Below are 22835 nucleotides of genomic sequence, written 5' to 3'. Positions count from 1 at the left end.
GTCCACAGAGACTTCTGCAATAACAATTAGTAGTCAAAACATTTCTATAATTTTTGTTCATATATTATCCTCATCGTTACTCTTACTAGTACCTTTACTATCGTAGAAATCAGCACTGTCGGAATTAATGCCGATCAGACATTCAAGTTCCCTCAGGTAAAATGTTCCATTGTTGGCTACGCACAGGTACACTGTCTTCTTCAAGGAGCTAGGCAACTTGTCTCAGCTCTGCAAGTCCTCCTCGGAGAAGCTGGTGCTTGGCGACCCTGCAGAGGAGAACAAATTAAATTCACGCCTCGCGAAAGGGTTCAGAACCACTATAAAGTACGCGATGAAGGAAGGTGGGAGTGGCAGGTGTTCACCGGAGAACGTGGTCAACACGATCAAACTGTTCGAGAACATGTCGTCGAACATGACGGAACAGCAGGCGTATTGCGTTGTCGCGAGTCGAGTCAGAAGCGTTATCGATTTCGTGAAGGTCGCTTACCCGGATCTGGTCGGCGGCGATGCGCTCGGTAAGGAGGAACCGTTGAACAACAAGGACAGATGGGTCTGTCGATCGAAGCTGCTTACCTGCGTGGAACGGGGACTTCATGGTGGTACCCAAATGCACGAGGTGGTGTACGATTTGGATGCCCAGGCTAGCTCTGTCCTAGAAAGCCGAATCTCGAGCGACAGCCATTTGTGCAACTGGGATGACAATAGAATAAGAACGCCGTGCGACGACACGAAACACTTGCATTTCGAGTCCAGGTTCGAAAGCGGCAACCTGAGGAAAGCTATTCAGGTACAATTCTACGAGTGTTTTATATCAGTTTTTATATTCTCGGAACCTGTGTTCACCGTATGCTCAAGATATACTTTCATTGACTTCTATCGGGTCGGATTACACGTAACTACTATAAGGTCAATACTGATAGTTCGGTTCATTTTTTGCGTAGCTTAACGAATATAGATTATATAGTATCTACCAAAATACTTTCCTCGCTATCTAGATCTTCAGTTAGTTTCGACTCAGCCGATACATATCGCGACAAGCCTGCGCCGTTTCTTTCCAATCCTCTTCCTCGCAGATAGGCCTGAGAGAGTACGATTTGATCCTGACGCCCGACGTGAACAGCGGCTCCAGGCATCAATGGTTCTACTTCGAGGTCTCGAATATGGATGCAAACGTCGCGTACACGTTCAACATCATCAACTGCGAGAAGCCAAACTCACAGTTCAATTTCGGCATGAAGCCGATCCTGTTCAGCGTGACCGAAGCCCAGCTGGGTAGGCCAGGATGGGTGCGAACCGGCGCTGACATATGTTACTACCGAAACTGTTATCAACGACCAACAAAAGGGAAAAATTACTTCACCACCTCGTTCTCCGTGATATTCGCACACGTGAACGACGTCTGCTATTTGGCCTACCATTTCCCCTACACGTACACTCAGCTGATGACCAATATCTGGAAGTGGACCAAGAAGGTCCCTGCGAACGCTTACTTCCGTGTGGAGACACTCTGCGAGACATTGAACGGAAATGAGAATCCTTTGCTGACTGTCACGTCGTTGGACTCGAAGAGCAATCCCGTACAGGTGAGTGTTGCTTCGAAGACTTTTTCTTGGGGGACGAGAAAACGGTTATTTTTGTATTAGTTGCAACTACTTTAGGGATCGGTGTGAAAGAAATCTTGACAAAAATGTTCATCAAGAATAAATAAGAGCCACCCCAGCGTGTATATTGAAAGTTTTCATTAAAGAGTAATCGATAGGTCTCCACTCTTTATTTTCCTGTTTTTCAGAATCGTAAGATAATATTCCTGACGTCGAGAGTTCATCCAGGCGAGAGCAACGCTTCCTGGGTGATGCACGGTACTCTGGAGGCGTTGTTGAGCAACAACACCTACGCGTCGAGCTTACGCGACGATTATGTGTTCAAGATCGTGCCTATGCTGAACATCGAGGGGGTGGTGAACGGTTGGTGAGTAACACCTGATTTACTCTTACAAGAACTTTTAAGAATTGTATTCGTACCTTTATTAATATTCAATTACACAAGTTACACATTCGCGCCGTGTTTACGCAATGATAATTCAAGATTGCGACGACGACGACTTATATCCGTTAACGGTTTAAAGAGTCGTGTTTCTCGAACTACGCGTGTGCCGAATTTCGTACGTCTGGATGATCGAAACGTTCCAGAGCCGCGTTTCAATGATCACCTAAGATCGTCGATATCTCGTTTCCCCTGGAGCCTGAACAGCCCCTTCTGATCTCGTTCAAACACACCAGACACAGGGATCGAATTGAACACGCTCGATCGAACGGTTCAATCGTGATTCCTTTTCTATATTTAAACATTCGAATGCTTGGATGAACGGGGCCAGATCATCGATCCGCCGTGAAACGTTTCATCTTGCAGACGTACGGAGTTATTAACGTTGCCTAAGATGATTACTTCGATACGTGATGAGATGGTTTGTGACGCTGGCGGACACCCAACCCTGCACCCAATAATGATTCCAAGTTAGCCTTATCTAACGATAATAATTCCCACTCCCCCGCCGTTACGTTTCCTTCGTTTCCCTGTCTTGACGCCTGAGATCCAACGCAGACCGAGTCTCCTCGTGTTATTATTTATTATCTACGAGCTACGAGCGAATAGCCGATAATTAATGCAACGAATGTTAATTCCGATAGAAGGCGACCGAAGGATAGAAGAAGAACGGAACAGCGGGGTCGATAGCGTACGCGAATATAATACGTCCGCCAGCGTCACAGAAATGTGCGATTAAGGATCGAAATTTCATGATCGCGCGTGAATGCCCTTGCGAGAAAATATTCGGTTATCGTCGAGAATCCTCCACCAGAAAGTTCTTATAGACGTTGTAAGGCTTCTTGCAAAATTTACGACACTTTCTTGAGCAAAATCACGGTAAAGTCGTCAGCCTTTCTCGAGTATAAATTATACATAAATTTCGAAAGTAATCCTTCGCGGTTTCGGATGATATTTTCAACCTAGTCCGAAAAATCCACCCCCCCCCCACCCCACCCCACCCCTGGTCGATTAGAAATCCTCGACGATTCGAAAACGAGCACAACTAGAATTCCTTGAATCGGAAAATGAATGATGAGGCGATGAATAGAGAGGGCACACGATCCCTTTACTCGTGCGTCGGCGAGAATCGGGATCGCAGCCCATGCGGCGACGACACGGATATACACATTATGATAACGTACGTAATAGAAAATCTAGTTCGATTCTCGGGATTCTCTCCCCGTGGTTTCGTATTTTTTCTCTTCACTTATCAACGAATAACGCGTGACGATGCCTAAATGCGGTGAAGCGTTTTTTTTTTTTTCTTTTTTTACTTGGACGGAGGATCTAATACTTTGCCGTTGCTGCGCACTTTAATGTTGTACCTGTAGGCCGGTTCCGCTTCTGGCAGTATCGTGCTGCTGTCGTCGTCCAGATCCTTCATCATCGACGGCTCCGCGGCCGACGCGTCCGGTTGATCGTTCTGGGTGTAATCCTGCATGCTGTCGTACGGGCCAACCGTGTGCGCGTCCTCGAGACCGTTGTTCGGCGACTCGGTCTCCGATTGTTGGATCTCGAAGTAGTCTGGCGAATCTCGATGCTCGACCTTCATGTCCGATGACGAACGAAGGGACGAACGATGAATCTCCCGTGTTTGTAGACCCTCGAACACGTTCTCCTTTCGCGCCTGTGGGGCGGCGGCTGGGCTGTCGGTGAACAGGCTCGCGATGTCAGGAAGATGATCGGGTCTTGTGTTGTCCAGTTCAGGATTCGTCGGCTCTTCGTGGCCCTCGGTGACTATCGGCGCGGACGTCGACGATTTGATCGATTGCGGCTGATGATTGTCAGACGCGGGAACGGCCGTGGTGATCAGCCTGCTGACGACCGGGTCCTCAGGTAACTTCTCGTCTACGACGGAGCTCTTGTCCTCATCCTCTTTCTCTTCCACCGGCGTTCCGTTCTCTTCGATGTAGTCCGGGTGCTTCTCGTTCGTGTTCGCGATACTATCCTCGTAGTCGTCGACCTGGTCGTCGCTGGCTGGCGTCGTGGTGGTTGTTATGTAGGGTCTGCGATTTCTGGAAATCCGTCGGAGGTCTCAAGGGAAGGTTGCCTCGGTGGAACGTGGACGGAAGCCATAGATCTTCAAACGGGGGGAAGGAAAGACTCTTCCCTCGTTTGCGGGGTGGGGGATAGGGAGGATCGTTGACTTTGAGGGGGATACATTTGGAAATTGGAAACCGTAGCCTGTATATTAGTGATGGCGATACATTTATCATAGTTACAAGTGAATTAGAAGTAATGAAATACGTATTGAAACCAATGATTAAAGTAGACAATTGAATTGATTGGTTGTACTAGCTTCACTACTCGAAAATACTGTGGTAATAGACAATCCAAAAATGAAAATAAATCATTTATTTGAGCAGATATTTAATAAGACAGATTCAGGTAACAATGTGGAAAAGAAATCGACCAATCATAAACTTTATGGGGTGTTCGAAATATCGATATTGTATCGTCCATCACTACACATATACAGTGTATATCTGTTGGTATTAGTCGCTTGTGGTGTTAGAAGCATTATTCGTCAAGAAAAAGTCCGGAACCACTACCAGTATACGAGGTGTTTCGTAGTACGCGCGTGTAAGTTGAAGTTGTGTACCGCGTATTATCGAACACCTTATGGTTTAATGTTAGGTCACCAAGAAAGTTTATACTATTTTAAACAATAGAGATAAATGTTTGGCTTCTATTATCTTTTCCCAACGATCTAACAATTTTTCTATTCTCTTTTGATAAAAGTATTCCTTTCTGGTATCGAAAAAATGCTTTAACCCCCTTTCGACGTCTCGTCGATTTTGGAATCTCTGTAACCCTGGTACTCAATTGCATTCATAAAGTGAACAAACCCGAATAACTGATTTGGACACAGTCATACTACGGTCACTTGTTCAAAACATTAAATAATTCATTGACAAAGCTTAGAAACTGGAAGGAACTTTCTTGGTTACCCGACAATTAGTGTAGCTATTCGAGAAGATCGAAGTGCATCGAATTCGTAAAGGACCAGTAGTGTCCACACTTTTTCACACGTGTAATGTGTGCTGTGTTCCCTGACGTTTGCGAGAAGCGAGAGAAGCCGTTAATATATTACAAGCTAGCATTACGTATTATTGTATTTCATCTTCGAACCGACGGTAAAGCAAAAGTGTCCTTCGTCACCAAGATTACGTCGTGATTCCCAACTACCCATTGTCTATCTTACGTTCTTATTCAATCTACATTATTCCATAAAGCGTTATCATCCGTTTCGTTAATTCGTACGAGTTGCACGGATAAAAAAACTTCCGACCGGATCGGTCCACGTTGATCCCAGCTGGAATCACTCGATCACCGATCCTATTGCGTTCTACGAAAACAAAATCTTGTTTGCAGTTATCGTGCTCTAATCAGTACATCCGACGTATTAATTTGCATACGAAACGTTCTGTGGAACATTTCGTAAAACGTTTCGACCGGTGAAAAGTACCAGATCTTACGAGGCAAAGCTGTGCAATTCTATTACAACCCATAATCACGTGTGCGTAGGCCAAGTCATCGCCAATTATCAACCCCCCGTCTTGCATATATCTTATCTCCCGTTTCAATTTTTTTGTCCGTGCTCCATCGCGAGATTCACCTTGGAAGAACACGTTAAAATCCTTAGATAGTCTATCTCTCTAGTATCTCCCTCTCTTTCTCACTCGGCAGTTTTGTGTATTTTTTGTGACAAGTATTATCTCACCTCTTACCCCTGAGTCGCAGAGACTGGAATGCTGCCGTAGTTGTAGTAGTAGCATCTTGTCTGCTCGCAAATGAAGTCCTTAACCAAGGTGCAGTCCTGCGCCTCCCATGCTAACGTGGGCGCGACCATCGCGACGCATCCGTCCGCGCTGCCGCTGTCGCCGCTGGAATCATATACGCGTATACAAGTTCCGGATTTGAATTCAAATCACCCCTCGGAGCAGCCCGTGGTGTGGGTATATCTATACACACGGCTAATAAATTATTCGATGCACGCGTTTCCGGGTCGGTGGTACGGGAAGGGACACCGATAATTATCGTTCGTGACGATGAATCGATCCTCCGGTCGTATTGTCTTCCCGGCCAAGATGACCCCAGGCGACATTCTAAACGTTCGTCCACAACCGCCTGATCTTTGTTCTTTACGCGATGTGCACTTGACGCTCGAGTTCCGGTTCCAACGAGTCTTTCGACCGTTCACGGTCGCGTAGTTTAAGGACAGGTGCCAGAGTTCCCTCTCCCCGGAAATTCGTGTCTACCTTTCTAATCCAACAGAGCTCGATCATATCGAGACTATGCATCCAATCGGGACTATGTTCCAATCGAGACGATCGGTTTGAGAATGAAAGGGTGTAGCCGGACGTGGGGGTCGTAATAGGGAAAATTGAGAATATGCGATTTTCCTCTATTTCTCCTATTCAATCGTAGTATATGAGGAAAACTTCCAGTTTTATCTAAAACAATATACAATTCTAGCAATGGAATTCTTCACCTCCGATGTATGTATATTCTCGTAGTTTGTGGAAGGTTGCTCGAGGCTCCGAGGAAAACGATGTAGCAAGGGGGATCCCGAATTTAATGCATCGAATTATTTTCTTAAGGACCAGACGCACGGATGTTTATCGCCGGTGAAGATTTTACGGCTGTTGGTCATTACCTTTCGCGCGCTACTCGTTGAGGTTCGGTGCCAGGTGGAACGTCGGCGGGTCTGTTGCCGGGTCGCCTCAACATGTAGTCGAAGGTTGCGTTGAACGGAAGACCCGTGCTCATCCAGAGGAACATGTCGGTGCCGAGCTTGTTGCCCGATGTCCAGAAATCGTACTTCACGTAGCCGGCGTTCTTCAAGTACTGCGTCATCGTGTCCGCTTTTTCTTTCGTCTCGAAAGAGGCCAGCTGAAGACCGAGGGAACGACAGTACTGATAGGCGAGGAAGTAGTTCAATTCGGGGCTGTACGGGTTCATCCTTGAGACGAAGTATTGCACGCCGTCTAGCTGGATCGTTGTGATCCTTTGAGCTGTAAATTGGTCTCAATTAATACGCCACTCAACACACGTTTGGTATTCGTGAATGTTCAAACGCCTGTTAAATGCGAGTTATCAATCAGTCACGATCGTTAACCCTTTAACCGTTTAATGCCCAGTGTTGCAACGGTGCAACGCTCGTTCTAAAAGTGCGTAACTTTTGTCAGCGAGGATGCATGTTTGCACAGATCTCCACGTTTTCGGTTTAGAAATTCAAGTATTTCATCCATAAACATATATAAAAGGAAAAAAATATGAAAAGTGTAGGTCTGTTTAATAACGATATTTTCGACTGCAAAATAGCAAGATACAACATATATATCAGTCTCATAATTTTGATATAACGATTCAAGGGCCGGGGCATTTACCTTTCAAAAATTATGAGTCTGATATATATGTTGTATCTTGTTATTTTGAAGTCAACAGTATCGATCAATGTTTTTTTTAATTATTTATAACCCTTTAACGACCAAACACCTCTTCAAATATGATTTCCTAGATACGACGTATCCTTTACACTAAGCGCGAAAGGATTAACAAGAAGTCATTGAGGTCACGATCGTCAAAAAGAATACGGTTCCAGAAATTCTGAAGTCTAAGAACGAATAGTATTCTTTTGAATAGTCACAGAATTAAGAATGCATATATTCCTATAGCCTTTTCACATCGAAGATCCCAGTACCGCCGGAATCTATACAGGTGTCGCCGTCGATTCATTCGTTACAAAAGCGATCGATCGACCATCCAGAAGCCTCCGTCTGGATAGGGCTGACTATGGGGGGATGAATAAAAAAAGGAAAATTCCTTTCTTGCTCCCGTATTATCTCATCGAGGCACGTATCCCACCGTTCACTTCCGACCAGGCCACAAATGGCAGCGGCCATACGCGGGGGAAAAATCATCCCGTGAATTCTAATCTACCCAGGCGTCCCGTTTTAGCGTTGTCGCGGCGTTGAACCGTTACGCTTGGAGCGTCGACGAGCAATTGCATCGATTAATTCGTGGATGGACGGATCGCGAAACGAATGGTCAAATGTCCTCGACCCATTCAACCGAAAATATTTTTCTTCTCGTACCAGTAACGTATATGGTGGCCCCTCGTCAATTAACCTCATGACGCCAGTTATGGCGATCGCGAAGCTTTGTTTACAGTGCTCTCTGACCGTGCATACCACGGTGCCGAGTTTCCTAACGCGTGCGCAGCTACGAATCATTCTCTCTAACGCGATTTTCATTTACCTTTGGCTGTGTGTACACTTCACTGACGCGGTTCGTTTCAGCCCAGGCCTGTTTCGCTTGTCCAGTGACACTGTACATTAGCGTGAAGCGGCGCGTGGTGTTCGCACGATCCACAACCGCTCAGGGTTCATTGAACTTGTACGGTTATTTGGTTAACAGTATTCATGAATTACGAACCCGTTTAGACACCCGAATAGCTACGGGACGACTAATCCTGCTAGCGAACCTTTGCTCGGCGTAGAAAAGTCGCTTTGAGTGAAATTTATTCGTGAACATTTTTTCGAACGTTCGATAGTCTCGTTGATTTCTTTCCTTGATTTGTCAATTAAAGAATATAGCGAGCTTCTTGAAACGAATATACATGGAGGGCACAGATTTATGGATCGTTGTTTCGACCAAGAATGTTACGAACAAATTTAAAAGTATTTCGAGAATGCGTGGGAAAATAAATGCATCGAAACTGTTCGAGGAAGTCGCACGTAGGAAATAAAATCACGCTGCGAGATCTTCGTAGGGTGCATCTGGTGTAAAAATGTTACGGATCGCAGAGCCGTCCGGCGCAGGTGGTGGTAAACGACCTGAAGGCCTTGAGACGTCTGCCGGCCAGTGTTCACCGCGAAAGAAGACGCCTGCTAGACGCTTTCAGCCGCGATCACATTCAGGAATTATTGCCACTCGGCGTCGCAATTAACGAGACTACGACGGCGATAAATCGACAGTGTTGACGTTCAGTGACTACCTACTAAATAGCAAAATGTTTGGTAAAAGTGACGAAAAAAAAGTTATCATGAAACGTAACGTTGGATTATGTGAAAAATTTGATATTCGATTATTTCTTTTAGTAATTTTATCCAATGGACGAGAAGGGAATAAAGATTAGGCTAAGTAGCAATTTTTATGCTATCGCGCGACACGGATAGAACTGGTAGAGGATCGAGAGAACGACGGACAAAATGATCTTGAAAGTCGCATGCCGTGATCAGCGAGACTGCACGTTTCCTCTTCAGCCGTTTGAATGCACCGGACGTCGGAGCCGACGTTTAGCCGGGGAAATAAGAGTACGAAGAGAGTGAATGTCGTCGGACAAAGAGAGGCCAGGAAACCATGGAAAACATCGACGTAGCACTGACCAAGGATCACTCAGGGGATCCTTCGAACGAGAAACATTCCTGTTGGCGGAGTTCCAACGAGGAAAGTCATCTCTCTTAAACTAATCGACTACTAAACGAACAGACACAGATTCTCTACGTTCACTCTAAATCGATTCAACGACCTAAACACGAATAATTCAGTCTCCAAATTAAATTCTAATCTGACAGTTTCTCGATTAAAGGTCCAGTTTCTTGGTCAAAGAATTTCTGATTCGATAGAAAGGTCGACGCGAGGGCCACGAATCCCAGATGCAGGTACCTAATGATCCAACGCATCAAGATTAAAAACAGCCTAGTTCAACGTTTTCGAAATACGTAGCTAAAGAAACCAGTCGTTTAGGTATAAAAAAAAAAGGAAAAATGGGTACCGACCTGAGGCGAAGGCCGCGACGGCCAGTAGCAGCAGAGCGATCTTCATGTTGCGCCGTGTGCCGATTAATCGATCAAGCAGCGGTTTCCGTTTCCGACTCTCGGAATACACCGGATGTTAGTGTTAGGGTCGCGTTCTCGGACTGGCCTCGCGCTGCGCCGTGGGCCCCCTTAAGAGTCTTCTGCCCGGATCCCCGAGGAGGGGGTCGTTGAAGATGATTCACTGGCTAACCTAGAGCAGGACGAGCGAACCGAGGGGAACCGAGGCGAGCGTGCCCACGAAGGGACACGAGGAGGAGGGGCACGAGAGCGGGACAAGCGCGAGAAACGTCGACCAGGCGGGGGCATACGATCCGAAATGTAATCGACTTCTTCGTCTTCGTCGTCTTCGGACTCGTGCAAAAAACCGGCAAGGTGACAAGGTCGGGACGGATGAAGAAAAAAAAAAATAGACGAGCCATAATGGACGTGTAGAGGATGATGTAGTGCGCGCATGACTCGTTGACACAGGTCCGCGAGCAGGAACTTTGCCCTCTGGGGAAGGTGAGATTTCACGATAGAGTCAAGGTTCATGGGGGTCACTTTGCCGAAACCTCGGCCAGGCGAATATTGTTCAAACATGGACGAAATGATTCCAGGAAACGTTTGACGTCAGATTGTATAGACCGAACGCGAGGCCATTTTTTCTGCTGTTTATTCTTCAAGTATTTCACGGTGTATAATGAGGTTGGTGGATAGAGGAATGTCCATCGCGTGGGAACTTGACTCGAACAAGATGGAAGTTTACCAGGACGGCAACACTTTCGGTTCGATCTCGAAGACAGTGTCGATGGTGTCGATGGGGCTTCGTGGACAGACGAATCGAAGCTGGTAGCCGGTTTACCAGCCAAGCCACGAGGGAATCGTGTTTGTTGGTGAACACCGCGATGTCGACGGCGCTACCGCGATCTATTTGGAGTGTGCCAGTGTGCGCACGCTATTAATAAACGGTGTGTCTGCCCGGCCTGTTATTTAGTTTGCTTTACGCCTTTTTTTTCTTCTTCTCTTTTTCCGGCCCGTAGTCGATGGAATTTTGCCGCGGCGTCGTCTGTTCATGGTCTTCATCGTCCTGAATGGAATCGTATCGACGCGAGATGCGCCGAGCGCGCAAGAAAAAAAACTTTACCGACCGCTTCAAGGCGGACTTGATTTCTTCGGAGCGTGCCCCGTTTAACGTTACCATCGTGCGCCCCGCATACCATCCCTCAAAATCTCTGTCCTCGATCGTAAACGATGTCGTCAGTCGCGCTGGTTAACGATCGTATCGTTGACAGTGTCGTTCCAAGGAACGTAAATCGCGTCTCGAGCACGAAAATTCAATATCGCGACGCGAAATTACTCTTCACCTCTCTCCCCTGTGTAATATCCAACGGTTGGAGTTTATTCCTTGAGTGTTCGTTTTTCGATTTATATTTCGATTTAGCCCCTGACCATTCGTGTATGTGTGCTTGGAGATCCAGCAGTTAATTCCATCGGGCGGAGTTAATTGCTCAAACAGAGAATGGTCGGGGCGCAATGGTTCGCAGCCCGAACAACATTACGCGAATCCATACACGCGGGCGTTCGAAGCGTATACGATGGGATCCCCACGAGACTCGGTACACGCTCGCTGGGTGCAGGAGGTTTTGAACCGGTTCCCTTGTTAAGCCTTTGGCGCCGTCTATTCTTATTCTCTTCGCGGTCTTTTCGTGCTTAGTTTTTTCACCGCTGGCATTGACCGAAGGGGGCCGACCCCCCTCTCCCCATTAACAGAGAGGCATATCTTCGACGTATGAAAAACGTATAATAATCATTTCACAATCGTTTAAATACATCCCCGGAGCCAGGAAGATTTTTCTCACGTTTTAATGCCCGCGCACCTACGTTCGCGATTCCATTTAAAGCGGTGCGCAAGCATAATTATTCCGAAACCGGCCGACTTCTTCGCTAAGGGGGAACAGTGCCATTACGATTACCAACCAAGACAGCTGAAATCTTCTGCTCTTAACGAACGATTCTCGTACGAGCTCGACGCTTCGATATTAACACTTTAATGCACCGATGTGGTGGTTAACCACTCTTTTAACAAGTGAAGTCTCTTTATATAATGTTTAACATAAAAATTTGTTAGTATAGGTGCCCAATGCCCTGAAAATTTCAGATTGATTGATTTCATCATTTCTTAACACACTGTATAACTAATGTATAATTAATGTAAAATAAATATTTCTGTTTGTTGAATTCATTTTGTTATCGTCACCACGAGTATGACTCGATGTTATAAGTCAAGGGGTTAAACGTTCCTAGTGTCGGTCACCGGTCGTTGGGACAAGATCCCATCTTGGCGAGTACGCAGCGTCTTCGTTGTGGGTCCAACTCTCGCGGGCCCAGGACACTGTATCGACAGTGTACGCCAGCAAAAAGGGCCCCTGTGTGTCTCAAGGTAGGCTTCATTTCTGGCCGCTCGGCAGTGTTCTTGCAACGAGGGATCACCTGCTCCTGGAATAGTGCATCTTCACGGTCGACATTTGCTCGTCGAGAAACAATCCATACTCAGATCCTGTCCCCGTGTTACTTTGGTTACGATACGCAACCGGTACCTACCGGAGAACCGTGTACCCCTGAGAAGCGATCGTTCGTGTATGTCGCCTCTTCTTCCTTCATCCTCGTTCACAGTCGATCGGTTGGGATATCTTGTGACATTGCTGGATCACACCGATGGAAGAACCTCGCGTGACATTCGAGACCCACCGCGCGCACGTCCGATCTACGTCACGAATTACTTCGATCGGAGATACCAAAGGACGACGACCACCATTATCCCGGGGCATATCCCGAGGACGGTGGATAAGTCATATCGATCTGTTTAAGAGGAACGATAACTCGACGGGACAGGTTTGCTTCACGATGGGCACGGAATTACGGGAGCCGCGTGCCTTCGTCGCGGGAGACCAACAGTGTGACGATCGTAAATAGAAATGAGTAATTGCGGGAACGAGCCTAACCGTGAGAATCATACGGGGAGTTTCACTCGAGTCTACCTGTATGTCGATGTATGGAACATTTGACCCTGAAGTGCTTATAATTTAAAACTGAAAGCTTTAGGTTCATAGGCATCCATTCCAATTTTCAACGACGAAGTATCATCCTGAACGTCCCGTCGAAATCACCCGAGCTTCGTTACGCTCCGATCCTCGTGTCCTACGATCGCGGATGATCCTAGGGTACGAATTTACTACAACGACGTGGTTCGTTAACAAACCACGCTTATCTGTTCCGCAGGGAACGAAAAGCAAACGAGAAGAGGACTGGGCACGAATCTAGTATGTTCGAGGTCCCGTGGCTCGTTGCGTGGGTCACGTTTAGCTGGTACACGTTGGCGCAGGTCAGTTTACCGGGTCGGATTCTCAGCGACGCATTCCCATGGGAATGCAGTCCGTTGGAGCACTCTCCGGAGTGCACTTAGGGCCCCCGCCAATGCCTACGGGGGCTCTGTTCGTGGCCATATATCGGTGGGTGAAACGAAAGCAGAAGCTCGATCCTGGATAAACAAGCGATTCCTCTCCACCACCTTCTGCATCTTCGCCTCCACCTCGTCGTCGTTCTCCGTCGGACCTTTTTCCACGGTCTTCTTCGCACGAACCGACCGAGAGAGGCTAGGAACAACTTCTCACAGCCCGAGCCAAGGGACTTGGTCCTTTTTTGCGAAAACAAAAGCAAAGAAATGCCGTGGCTTGGGCTGCAGGCAACGCTGGTTACTGGACGAAGAAGAAGGAGAAGAAGAAGAAGAAGAAGAGGAGGATGAGGAGGAAGAGGAGGACGTGGATAAGAAGGAGGTGCCCCGGTGGAGGAGGCGAAGCAAGAGAGGAGAGGATGCTACAGGAGGATTCTCGAGGTCTATTTCAGGCCCTGCCAGCAATCGCTATGTAAGGCCCCCCGTTCTTTCTATCTTTCTCCCTACACTCTCCCCCCCCCCCTTGGGGGACGGGGCCCTCTGTTTCTTCTCCGCGTTATACACCCGTCCCTTTTCTTCAGAAGGCTTTCCTTCTCCACGTCCATTCTCCGGGCAAGGAACAGACCTCGGTTTTAGCCCGCGAATAGCCTCGACGTTCGAGACGATCGGAGGAGCCATACCGGCCCCGAAGGCTTCGACGCCGTCGACTCTTCCATTTTGATCACTTCTAGGACAGTGATCCTCATCATCTTGCCTCACTGTTGCCCCCTCTCCCGATATCGATCAATATATCCGTTGGTCGTAACGCCCGAACCTGATTGCGTTTCGCGTTCGAACCCTCTCTCGATCGGGTGGGGTTCATTAAAACGTTCTCTCTATATCGACGTGTGTCGTGACAAGAATCATCGCAGTCATTCGCGTTCCTTTTTTTTCTTTCTTTTTGTTTTTTTTTTTTTTTTCGTGGAACGACGACACGGCAGACGCACGATTTACGGACACTGTGTACAAACCCGACCGAGGAATATGATCCCGCGATTATTTATAGGATATATCCAGGATTCTCATCGTTCTCCTAGAGAATCCAATTAAACGCCGCCGCGCAAAAGCGGTCCGGCGACTCCGTAGGACGAAAGGGCCGAACGACCTTGCATACTTTTTCCACGATTCACTCTTCGGAGCCATAATTCAGCCCTGGTTGTATACACAGGACCGTCTATCACGTGGTTGCTGCTTTTTTAAGGAAGATCTTTCGGATCAGTGTTTCTCCATCAATCTTCGCCTGCTCGGTTAGTACCGATAAATCAGCGAAATATCTTCCACGATAACTAATTTACTTCGTTTCTCGTGTCACTTTTATATTCTCTCGTTCGTTATTTATTCAACGGGTTATCCTGACTCTATCCCGATGAAGTTCATATTACCATACCTGAATTCGTTTTGTTGGACATAAAATAGAAGAATGGATAAAAATATCCTGTTTCGAGGAGATTGCAGACTATCCGAGACGACGAACTCTCACGTTTTCAAGTGTAGAGAGACGATCGTATCCACTATAGACAGGATTAATTATTCCAAGTACCAACGACTTGTCACACTAGTGAATAAAAATTCGACACTATTTGCAAGGGAGGAGTTCGATGCTGGGAAGAGTTGAGAACACAACGAATTACCGACAGTTTCCACGGCGCTTGGCTCATCGATTACGTACCCACGCCTTGTTATGCGCACGCTGTCCAGCGTATATACATTTAGACAGTCGTCTTCCTTCACGATTTAATGCGATTATACAGTCCCACGGACCGCCGCGGGAAACGGCGAAACCCGACACAAGAGACACGTAATCCTGCCCCGCGTTCTCTAAATCATCGTTGCATCGGTACCAACAAGGACCCGTTCGCCCCTCTCTCTCTCACTCCAGCTGATGCTCGGAGTTGGTTGATGGCCTGTATATTAGAGCCTGTAAATAATTATTTCTCTGTTACCTGTTCTCATAGTACCAAATTTATAAAGGTGCGCAAAAATACGTTCTGCTTAATAAAGGTGCGCACGAACCGAACGAAAAGGTGGCGTGTAAAATTGCTATCCAGGCGTTCTTCACGCGATCCGAATATGCTTCGCACAATATTGTATTTATAAGTCACCAAAGAAACGTGTTTGTGTCCGTGGTACTTTTGCATGCCAGCTTTAAATCGCATGTTAAGGCTGGACAGTGTGTTCCAAACGAAAAACAAAAATCCTCCGTCTTTTACGCGGATCTTCCCCCTCCCCCACCACCTCCCCTCTGATGAAAGCACGAACGGAACGGCCCCGCCGCTGATGCAGGTGATCGCCGTCGATAGAATGCAGAAATGGATGATAATAACAGCCGTGGCCCGTGTACGATCATTAAATGCACCTTCTGCTGCCCACCGTTTTACTTGGGGCCCCCTGTTTCTTTGCCGCTGTTACGTGCCCCGGCACAGGGCGTCGCAGGCTGACCTAGAACCTGAAACCGTGAACCCCACTCGCGTTCTGCTTGCGGTTACGGATCGGTCCATACTCTCCGAACATCGTTTTAATATACAATTGCGAGAGACGAGCTGCTTCGCGGCCAGATGTAACAAGTATACCTACATGAGTTCCATTTAAGTTTGAGATGGATGAGCCAAGAGTAACGATCGATTACACGAAAACGAATTTTAGGATAATTTTTTATAAACAATGTGTTTGTTCGCGACAAATAAGGAGCAGTAGTAACAACAGTAATACCGTTTTCCTCGTGTTTGGATATTATTTATTTTGCACTGTCGATCATCAAGGAACGTTCCGGATATTTTCATTAAAGTGATAAAGCACACGTCTACAGCAGTGGACAAATGCAATTGGCAGGTTAAGCGTAACATTTTTCTTGCTCTTTTATCGAACACGTCGATACTTTGGACAGGACTCGTTTAGCATATCTCGAGTCATTCGTATCCTGTGGAACATTCCAGGTATTAGAAGCTATCAATTTCCTTCATCTTTGTTAGAAGGAGTCTGTCAAAGATTCGCCTCGTTAGCAGTTGTCCGATTCTTTTTTCCCGACTCTATTTCGATACCCAATTCCGCTTGGCTCGTTTCTTCCCTCTGATTGGTCGTATTGTATAGTTTCTTGGTATCGCACGGGGTTACCTAGAAGGGTTCCAGGGAACCGTGGCCCACGGTTCAGTCTGTCGGGCCTCTAAATTAAATCTCGATTCGGATAGGCGCGAAATCTATTCCTGGCTCTCGTGGCTGGGACACGAATCGTCTGCTCGACAGAAATCTCAAGTAAAATCTAACGATTTATTCGTCTTTGAAAACATTGCACAGCTATGGTCTTCGTGATGAATTTCATTTCGATGACGGAACACGAATGACGTCGGCATGAAATTGCTGCTCGTTTAGCAATTTCCTGGTTATTCGTCCTTGAGGATTAGTAATTTCAATATAACACCGTTACCTTTTTCTTTTAGTATACTCTTTTTCATCGAAAGCAATAAATTCACACGTAACGCGACAGATAAAGCGTCTAGCGAAAGCAGAGGAGAAGATAACATTGCCAAAAATTGTAAAAGACCTTCTGTCGCTATCCTTGATGAATTTACGTGTGAATTCAGAATTACGTGGGAATCAAGATTGTTCACGAAAGATTGTCATTTCTGTATCACCACATTTCCTCTCATCATACAAAAAATCTTTCATCATACACGTACTTATGAGCGGTAGTTTATATCCGAACGAACCCAAAGAAAAAAACGAATCTCGCAAATCACTCGATTTTTATAAATTCATCCTCTTGTTGCGCTGAATACGTATGATTTCCGTCTGGTCCATGGAGAGGGCAATAATATACGGGGATTGATTTGCGGCCCACTCTGATTTTATTAATCCAGCAGAATCCGTCGTTCTGGCCGTTTCCTATACTTGTGCAGCACGCCCCTGGCCGCAGCTGGCGTGCCGTTGTGAAACGCGAATTTTACGAGGCCCGCGGATCCGACGTTCGCCGCGACGAATCGTATTATATAGTAAAAAGCCTGGCCCCCTTCTCCTCGGGCCGTCGGTCTCGCCCAATGTGTATGTGTGTGCGCATTCCTGGCCTCCCTTTCTCGCGGAAGGTAAGGGCTGCTTTCGGTTCGAAGAAACGCTCGTTCCGCGGGGCTGCAGAAGAACCATCGACTGGCGAATGAATTTCTCGCCTTGGCTCTTTTCCCTCCGGTCGCCAGTACGAAAAAAAAAATGGGTGGTGGGGGGAGGGGATCCTCGAGGTAGACAGAGATAGAGGGACAGAGAGGCCTTGGTTTCGCGGTGGAATGCAAATCGGGGAGACTGGTCACGAGTATTCTAATGCCCGGTTAGCCCTTAGCCGGACCATGGGACCAGAACGAACGTCACTCGCGGCCCTTTCCGTATCGGTTGACGCTATAAAGATACTCTTCGCGGGCTCTCGAGGCTTCTGCGGAACGTGCTGTTTCTGTTGTAACGACGTATGGGAGTTTAAACGAGCTCCCGATCCACACACGCGAAACGGGATGGACAGATTCGAGATAACCAGGCGGCGGCTGTACAAGAAGGTGCATCCAGGTAATTTGCACGTTTAAAAGACGATATATCGCGACAAATTTAGCACTCGCGTGTCCAACGCTACCATGGACCGTTCTGGTCCACTCGTTTTGTATGTTATACCCTCGTCGTTAGCACATCCCATGTGGAAACTATGTATTCACGCGAGGCCTAAGGAATAATCGTTAGAGAGGAAAAGTTCGTCCAACGAGCGGGAGAATTTACGTTCGTCGTTTTCCGAGTGGACGAGGAAACATTCCTTGGGTGAAATGAAAGGAAAATATCGTGCACGGATCTGGGATAGATTGCGATTCCACGGGCTGGCTCGATTCGCGTCTTCGAGGCTTCGGTCACGCTCGTATTTCAGTGGCGCAGGAAATAGGATTTCTTGTCGGGGTGCTCTCTGGTGCTCGAGGGGGAACCGGCAGACGAAGGTGAGAGACTTGTGGGGAGGGGGGGAGAAAAGAGTTCATCGTGGTGGTCGGGGTTCACATGATCGAACCCCTGGATAACCTCGAAGAAAATTCTGCGAGGCGAGAAGAGAGAGATGAGATATAAGATAGAGCTGAATCGTGGGGCCTCCTGGATCCGAGGGTAGTGTAAAGTTCACGGAAGAAATGCGTGTGATACGTGGAAGAAGGACCGCGAAGAAATGAACATTCCCAAGTTGTCCTGGGAATTTCGCTTTATATTGGAAAAAGGAAGATTCCTGATTTTTCTTTCTAGATGTTCGACCTTTCTCGCTACTATCTTCCATGACACCTGTTCTCAGAAGTATCGTGATCGGTGGTAGTCGCGTTTTCTTCAGGTGGGCGTAATCTTCAGCGACACGAAGAGGAACGAGGCTCTGCTCTCGAGAGGACTCGGTGAAAATTATGCGTAACGGGATTAACGATGTTTCAGAAACGTTTTACCATTGAATTCGCAGATGGGATTCCGTCTTGTCGTTGTACATTTCTCGGGGCCCCGTTAGTTCGTAAATAACGCTGACGTCAAAGTGTAAATCGTTCGACGCTGCTTTGAATCTCGAGATCTCTGAAGGATATCTGATTTTTTATTGATTTCTTTTTTTGTTCGAATGGACATTGATGGTCGAAGTGTCCGGAATAAGTCGTTGTACTCGGTCATTTAGAAGCCTCTCTGTACTTCAGCATCTGTGTCGAAGAGAATGTAATGACGGGAAAGCATACACTGTCGGGAATAAGTATTGGGACACCTGCTGAATGTGCACGCAATGTGATATTTGTTACAGATTGAACACTTTTCAATGCTTTTATTTTCTGGTTTTGATTAAAATACATGTCCAACTGTATTGACCATATAGGTGGTCAATTTGTGAATTTGCAAAAATTATGCACTGGCCACCACAATTCCCCGATCGAAGTCCCATAGAGAAAATCTGTGATGGACTGAAACGTAGAGTATGAGGAATAGGACAAATATGAAACGTAGATTTGGGGAAGCAGTTCGGGGAAACAAAATACCTAAGTAAAAATTCAATTTTCAATAAAATACTACATACAGCAATATTGGTTAAGAGTTCTTCGATAAACGTGCAACGTTTTCCCGCTATTATTCCATACAGAGTGGATGTTCTAATGGCAGGGTTGGCTACAATTTTATTCGAATAATACATTAAACGAGTGTTCGTCGACCACGTAGAATTGCATCGACGATCGATCCCGTCGATCGCACACCTCCCCCCGAACAATCTTCTGAATGTGTTCCCAAAGTATTCGTAATCATCGAGGAATCCCTTCAATCGGTGTACACTTTACGACTCCTTTTCTGGGAGGATAATCGTCGGGTCTGTCGAGAGTGAAACCACGCGGGAGAAAGAGAGAAAGCACGCGCAAACCACTTTCGATTCGATACGCGGGCCGCGTATGTGCGTGCGTGTCTGCCTCCTGCGATCGGTAAATACAGTTCGGTAGCGCTTGATCCCGGATAGAGATCCTCCGGATCCACGGGTGGAACAAAGAGCAGGGGGACAAAGGACGAAAATTGACAATATAAAGTTAGGAACGAGCGCGAGCGTATTCGACCGACTGATTTACGACCGATTAAATTATAACGATAAATCGTTCGATCGGGGGCCCCTCGTTAATCGTAATCCAACGAGCGGCCGAGTAATTCACGGGGATCGTTTATTTTTTGTTTTCTTTTTTTTAACGATCCCGCGGGATACGAAGCGCCGGCGCGGCGGTACCTTTGAAAATCTCACGGAGCCAGTCCGAGACGAGCGGTCGGTTAAGTGTAATTTGTACAGGATCTCTGAAGAGGTGAGAGAAGTTCGCGGTCAAGGCTCCTCCGTTCAAGTCATTGACATCGGCTTGCTAGCACGAACAGAGTGATGTTGCCCATTACATCGGACGGCCAATAAAACGCTCGAGAAATTCGTCGTGCAATCGTCGCATTGTCGCTCCTGAATACCTCGCGTTCCCCACCCCCTTTTCTTCCTTTTATACATCCATTCGCAGTCGAACGAAATCTATTGTTCGATCGGATGGATTTCGTTGCACCTGTTGATTTTTTTTTTTATGGGAGGTAACACGTAAATCGTTTCTTTTCTTCCGTAGACGTCGATTGTTTGAAATACAAAAACAGTTGCATGTATGAGTGGACGGGGTTCTTGAAGAAGAGACAACGAGAGAGAACGCATAGAAATGGTAAAAATTCTGCAGCAGAAATTCCACGTAACCATTTTATATCTGTGACAAAAATATTCTTGCGATCGTTATCGTTACAAAAGTAGATCGTTGTTGCTCTAGAACAGGGCTTCTTAAATTGTGGGATGTAACAGAATTTATGAAAATGTGTTTGAACCTTAAAGGGTAACAAAATAAGTTTAAAAAAAAGTTTTTTTAAACTTATAATGTCAGTCTTATAATTTTCAAATAACGATTTAACGGTCTTGGCGTTACAGGGTTACGAAACCCTGTTCTAGAACGTTCCTTGTACCTTGCAAACTTGTTAGGCACCTGGAGAGGAGCCGTGACAAGACGCTGATCGTTTCTCGAAACGTAGATAAAGGTAACGGCACCATGTCTCGCAGGATTCGTTTAGTAATGACGTTATCGGCGCGAAACGCGGCGCCACGATGACTCCATTTTAATACAAGCGAGTGTAGTTCGTTTCTTTTTTCTTCCGCCGAAACGAGCTACGGCTCCCGGCCTGCCAGACGAAATCTATTATCTCCGATGACTGTTCCTTTTTTTCCGAACGGTTTCTGCGAATGTCGCCGCGGAGAACGTCCACCGGCGACGGGACATTTCTTCGCGTACCCACATCGTCATCCCGCGGGGTGCATCGTCACCGTGTGCTCGTTACTCTTATTATTCCTCCGGCCATCTGTCGCGGGGCGCGCAAGAGATATCGATCGTTACGTTGCTATCTTGGACGTGTCACGCGCTACGTTTCGACTACCTCAAAGACCGGAAGCGATTACGAGGCGTCAAATTGCTAATGCTTGTGTTACGTGGCCGATGTCCCGATCGGACGGAACGATCGGCGATTCCCGTCGCGTGTACCGATTGTTAATCCTTTCCCGATGCCTGAACGACTTCTGGTTTCCATGTGTTATTTTCAAACGGACACATCCCCTTTAGATCGATCTGTTTCGTAATCGTTGATCCTCGAACCGGTTGATTTTACAAGAAAATCGAAAGGTTTTATAGTAATGCCTTGTGTTACGATTCCATTTCAACGGAGTGAACGGAACACTTAAGGGCGTTCTGACGATCCTGCCGAAAATCGTATAGCTGCGCTTAGTATTCCAAGTACCGGTGTGGCATCGTGTACATCTTTAGACAATGTCACGACGGCAGGTAGAAACGAACCGGTGTGTTATGCCTCTGTATTGCCCAGGGGTCCACGGTGCCCCACCATTAGCTATGCGCGACGCGGACGCGTCACTTCCTCCGGATCGACTTCCGGCCGCCGGAAACGTCCTTCTAACCGCGGCTGAATCCTTAAATGAAGACGATCTCTGACAAGGCCTTTCTCCTTCTCGCGACGTACAAACCCACCGAGGCGACGACTTCGATGTGTACACCACAATCGACGTGCAAACCGGGCGGGGAATTTTAAAACGATGCTTCTCAGAAGCTAATTTCTGCGTTATGCGCAACCATACAAAGTGATCCTTGTCTCGCGATCTGAAATGAATAATATACCTGGGTAACACGAGCACGGGATACTCGATTGCGTTAAAAATACCAAGCGATTTTATCCACGTGATTGGATCTCAGGTTGGACCAGGTTTTGTGTCTGCCATTTTCTTTCTCTCTTCCTCCCTTCTGCCCCTCCCCACTCGTGTTAACAAGCGAATACACGGAGAAGAGTATATTTTCGATTGATTACAGTAATCGATACGGATTAACCAACGAGGATCTGAACAGACGTTGGAGCAACCCGAACCAGGTGCTGCATCCGGTGATCTACCACACGAAGGGACTGATGGAGTACTGCACGAGGGTGCTGCAACGACCTCCCCATGTTTTCGTCGACTACCACGGCCATTCACGGAGGAAGAACGTGTTTCTCTTTGGTTGCTCAAGGTCGGGTTCTTGGAGCGCCGCGGACAGGGCGAAACCGGACCAGCCGGTGCAGTATTTGGTAAGGGGACGAAAGAGGAGATCGGCTAGGGGATTATTTTTAGATCGTGTATTATACGGCGTTACGCGTGCATCGGTCATGAACCTCGGTGATCTAGCGCGATCTATAGAACACGATTTACGATCGAGCGCGGATTTCTTGAGGCTGGGATGGTAGGTAGCTCGGCGAACACACGTTCCGAGTCGGTAATTTACAGCGGATGCGATCTCCCGTTGATTCGGGTGTTCTGCTTCTACCTTTCGATTCTTAACATTTGAATGACAGTCAATGTATCGTTTACACTTTTGCGTTTCAGCACGAAGAAGACGCGTGCAACG

The 22835-nt window shown here is 46.9% G+C and overlaps 2 protein-coding genes across 4 annotated transcripts in view; one reads left to right on the top strand and one right to left on the bottom strand.

Annotated features, from left to right (window-relative positions):
- LOC107191031 (cytosolic carboxypeptidase 1-like) overlaps positions 1-22835 on the top strand; it is a 34057-nt gene that overhangs the window by 9503 nt on the left and 1719 nt on the right. For all 3 annotated transcript variants that reach the window (XM_015579973.1, XM_015579972.1, XM_015579974.1), the window contains exons 12-15: positions 187-787; positions 1074-1583; positions 1790-1968; positions 22266-22518. In XM_015579973.1, coding sequence (XP_015435459.1) covers positions 187-787; positions 1074-1583; positions 1790-1968; positions 22266-22518 — 1543 coding nt within the window. The remainder of the gene's footprint in view (positions 1-186; positions 788-1073; positions 1584-1789; positions 1969-22265; positions 22519-22835) is intronic.
- Positions 3227-9998, bottom strand: LOC107191033. Its single transcript, XM_015579975.1, has 4 exons — positions 9873-9998; positions 6746-7103; positions 5817-5972; positions 3227-4100 (listed from the first exon to the last, which is right to left on the bottom strand). Exons 1-4 carry the CDS (start codon positions 9916-9918, stop codon positions 3356-3358), a joined length of 1305 nt encoding a protein of 434 aa, XP_015435461.1. The 5' UTR covers positions 9919-9998; the 3' UTR covers positions 3227-3355.

This window comes from Dufourea novaeangliae, unplaced genomic scaffold (genome assembly GCF_001272555.1).
Source record: "Dufourea novaeangliae isolate 0120121106 unplaced genomic scaffold, ASM127255v1 scaffold208, whole genome shotgun sequence".
Classification (NCBI taxonomy): domain Eukaryota; kingdom Metazoa; phylum Arthropoda; class Insecta; order Hymenoptera; family Halictidae; genus Dufourea; species Dufourea novaeangliae.
The sequence above is the reverse complement of the archived record's forward strand: the minus strand, read 5'-3'. Positions and strand labels throughout refer to the sequence as shown.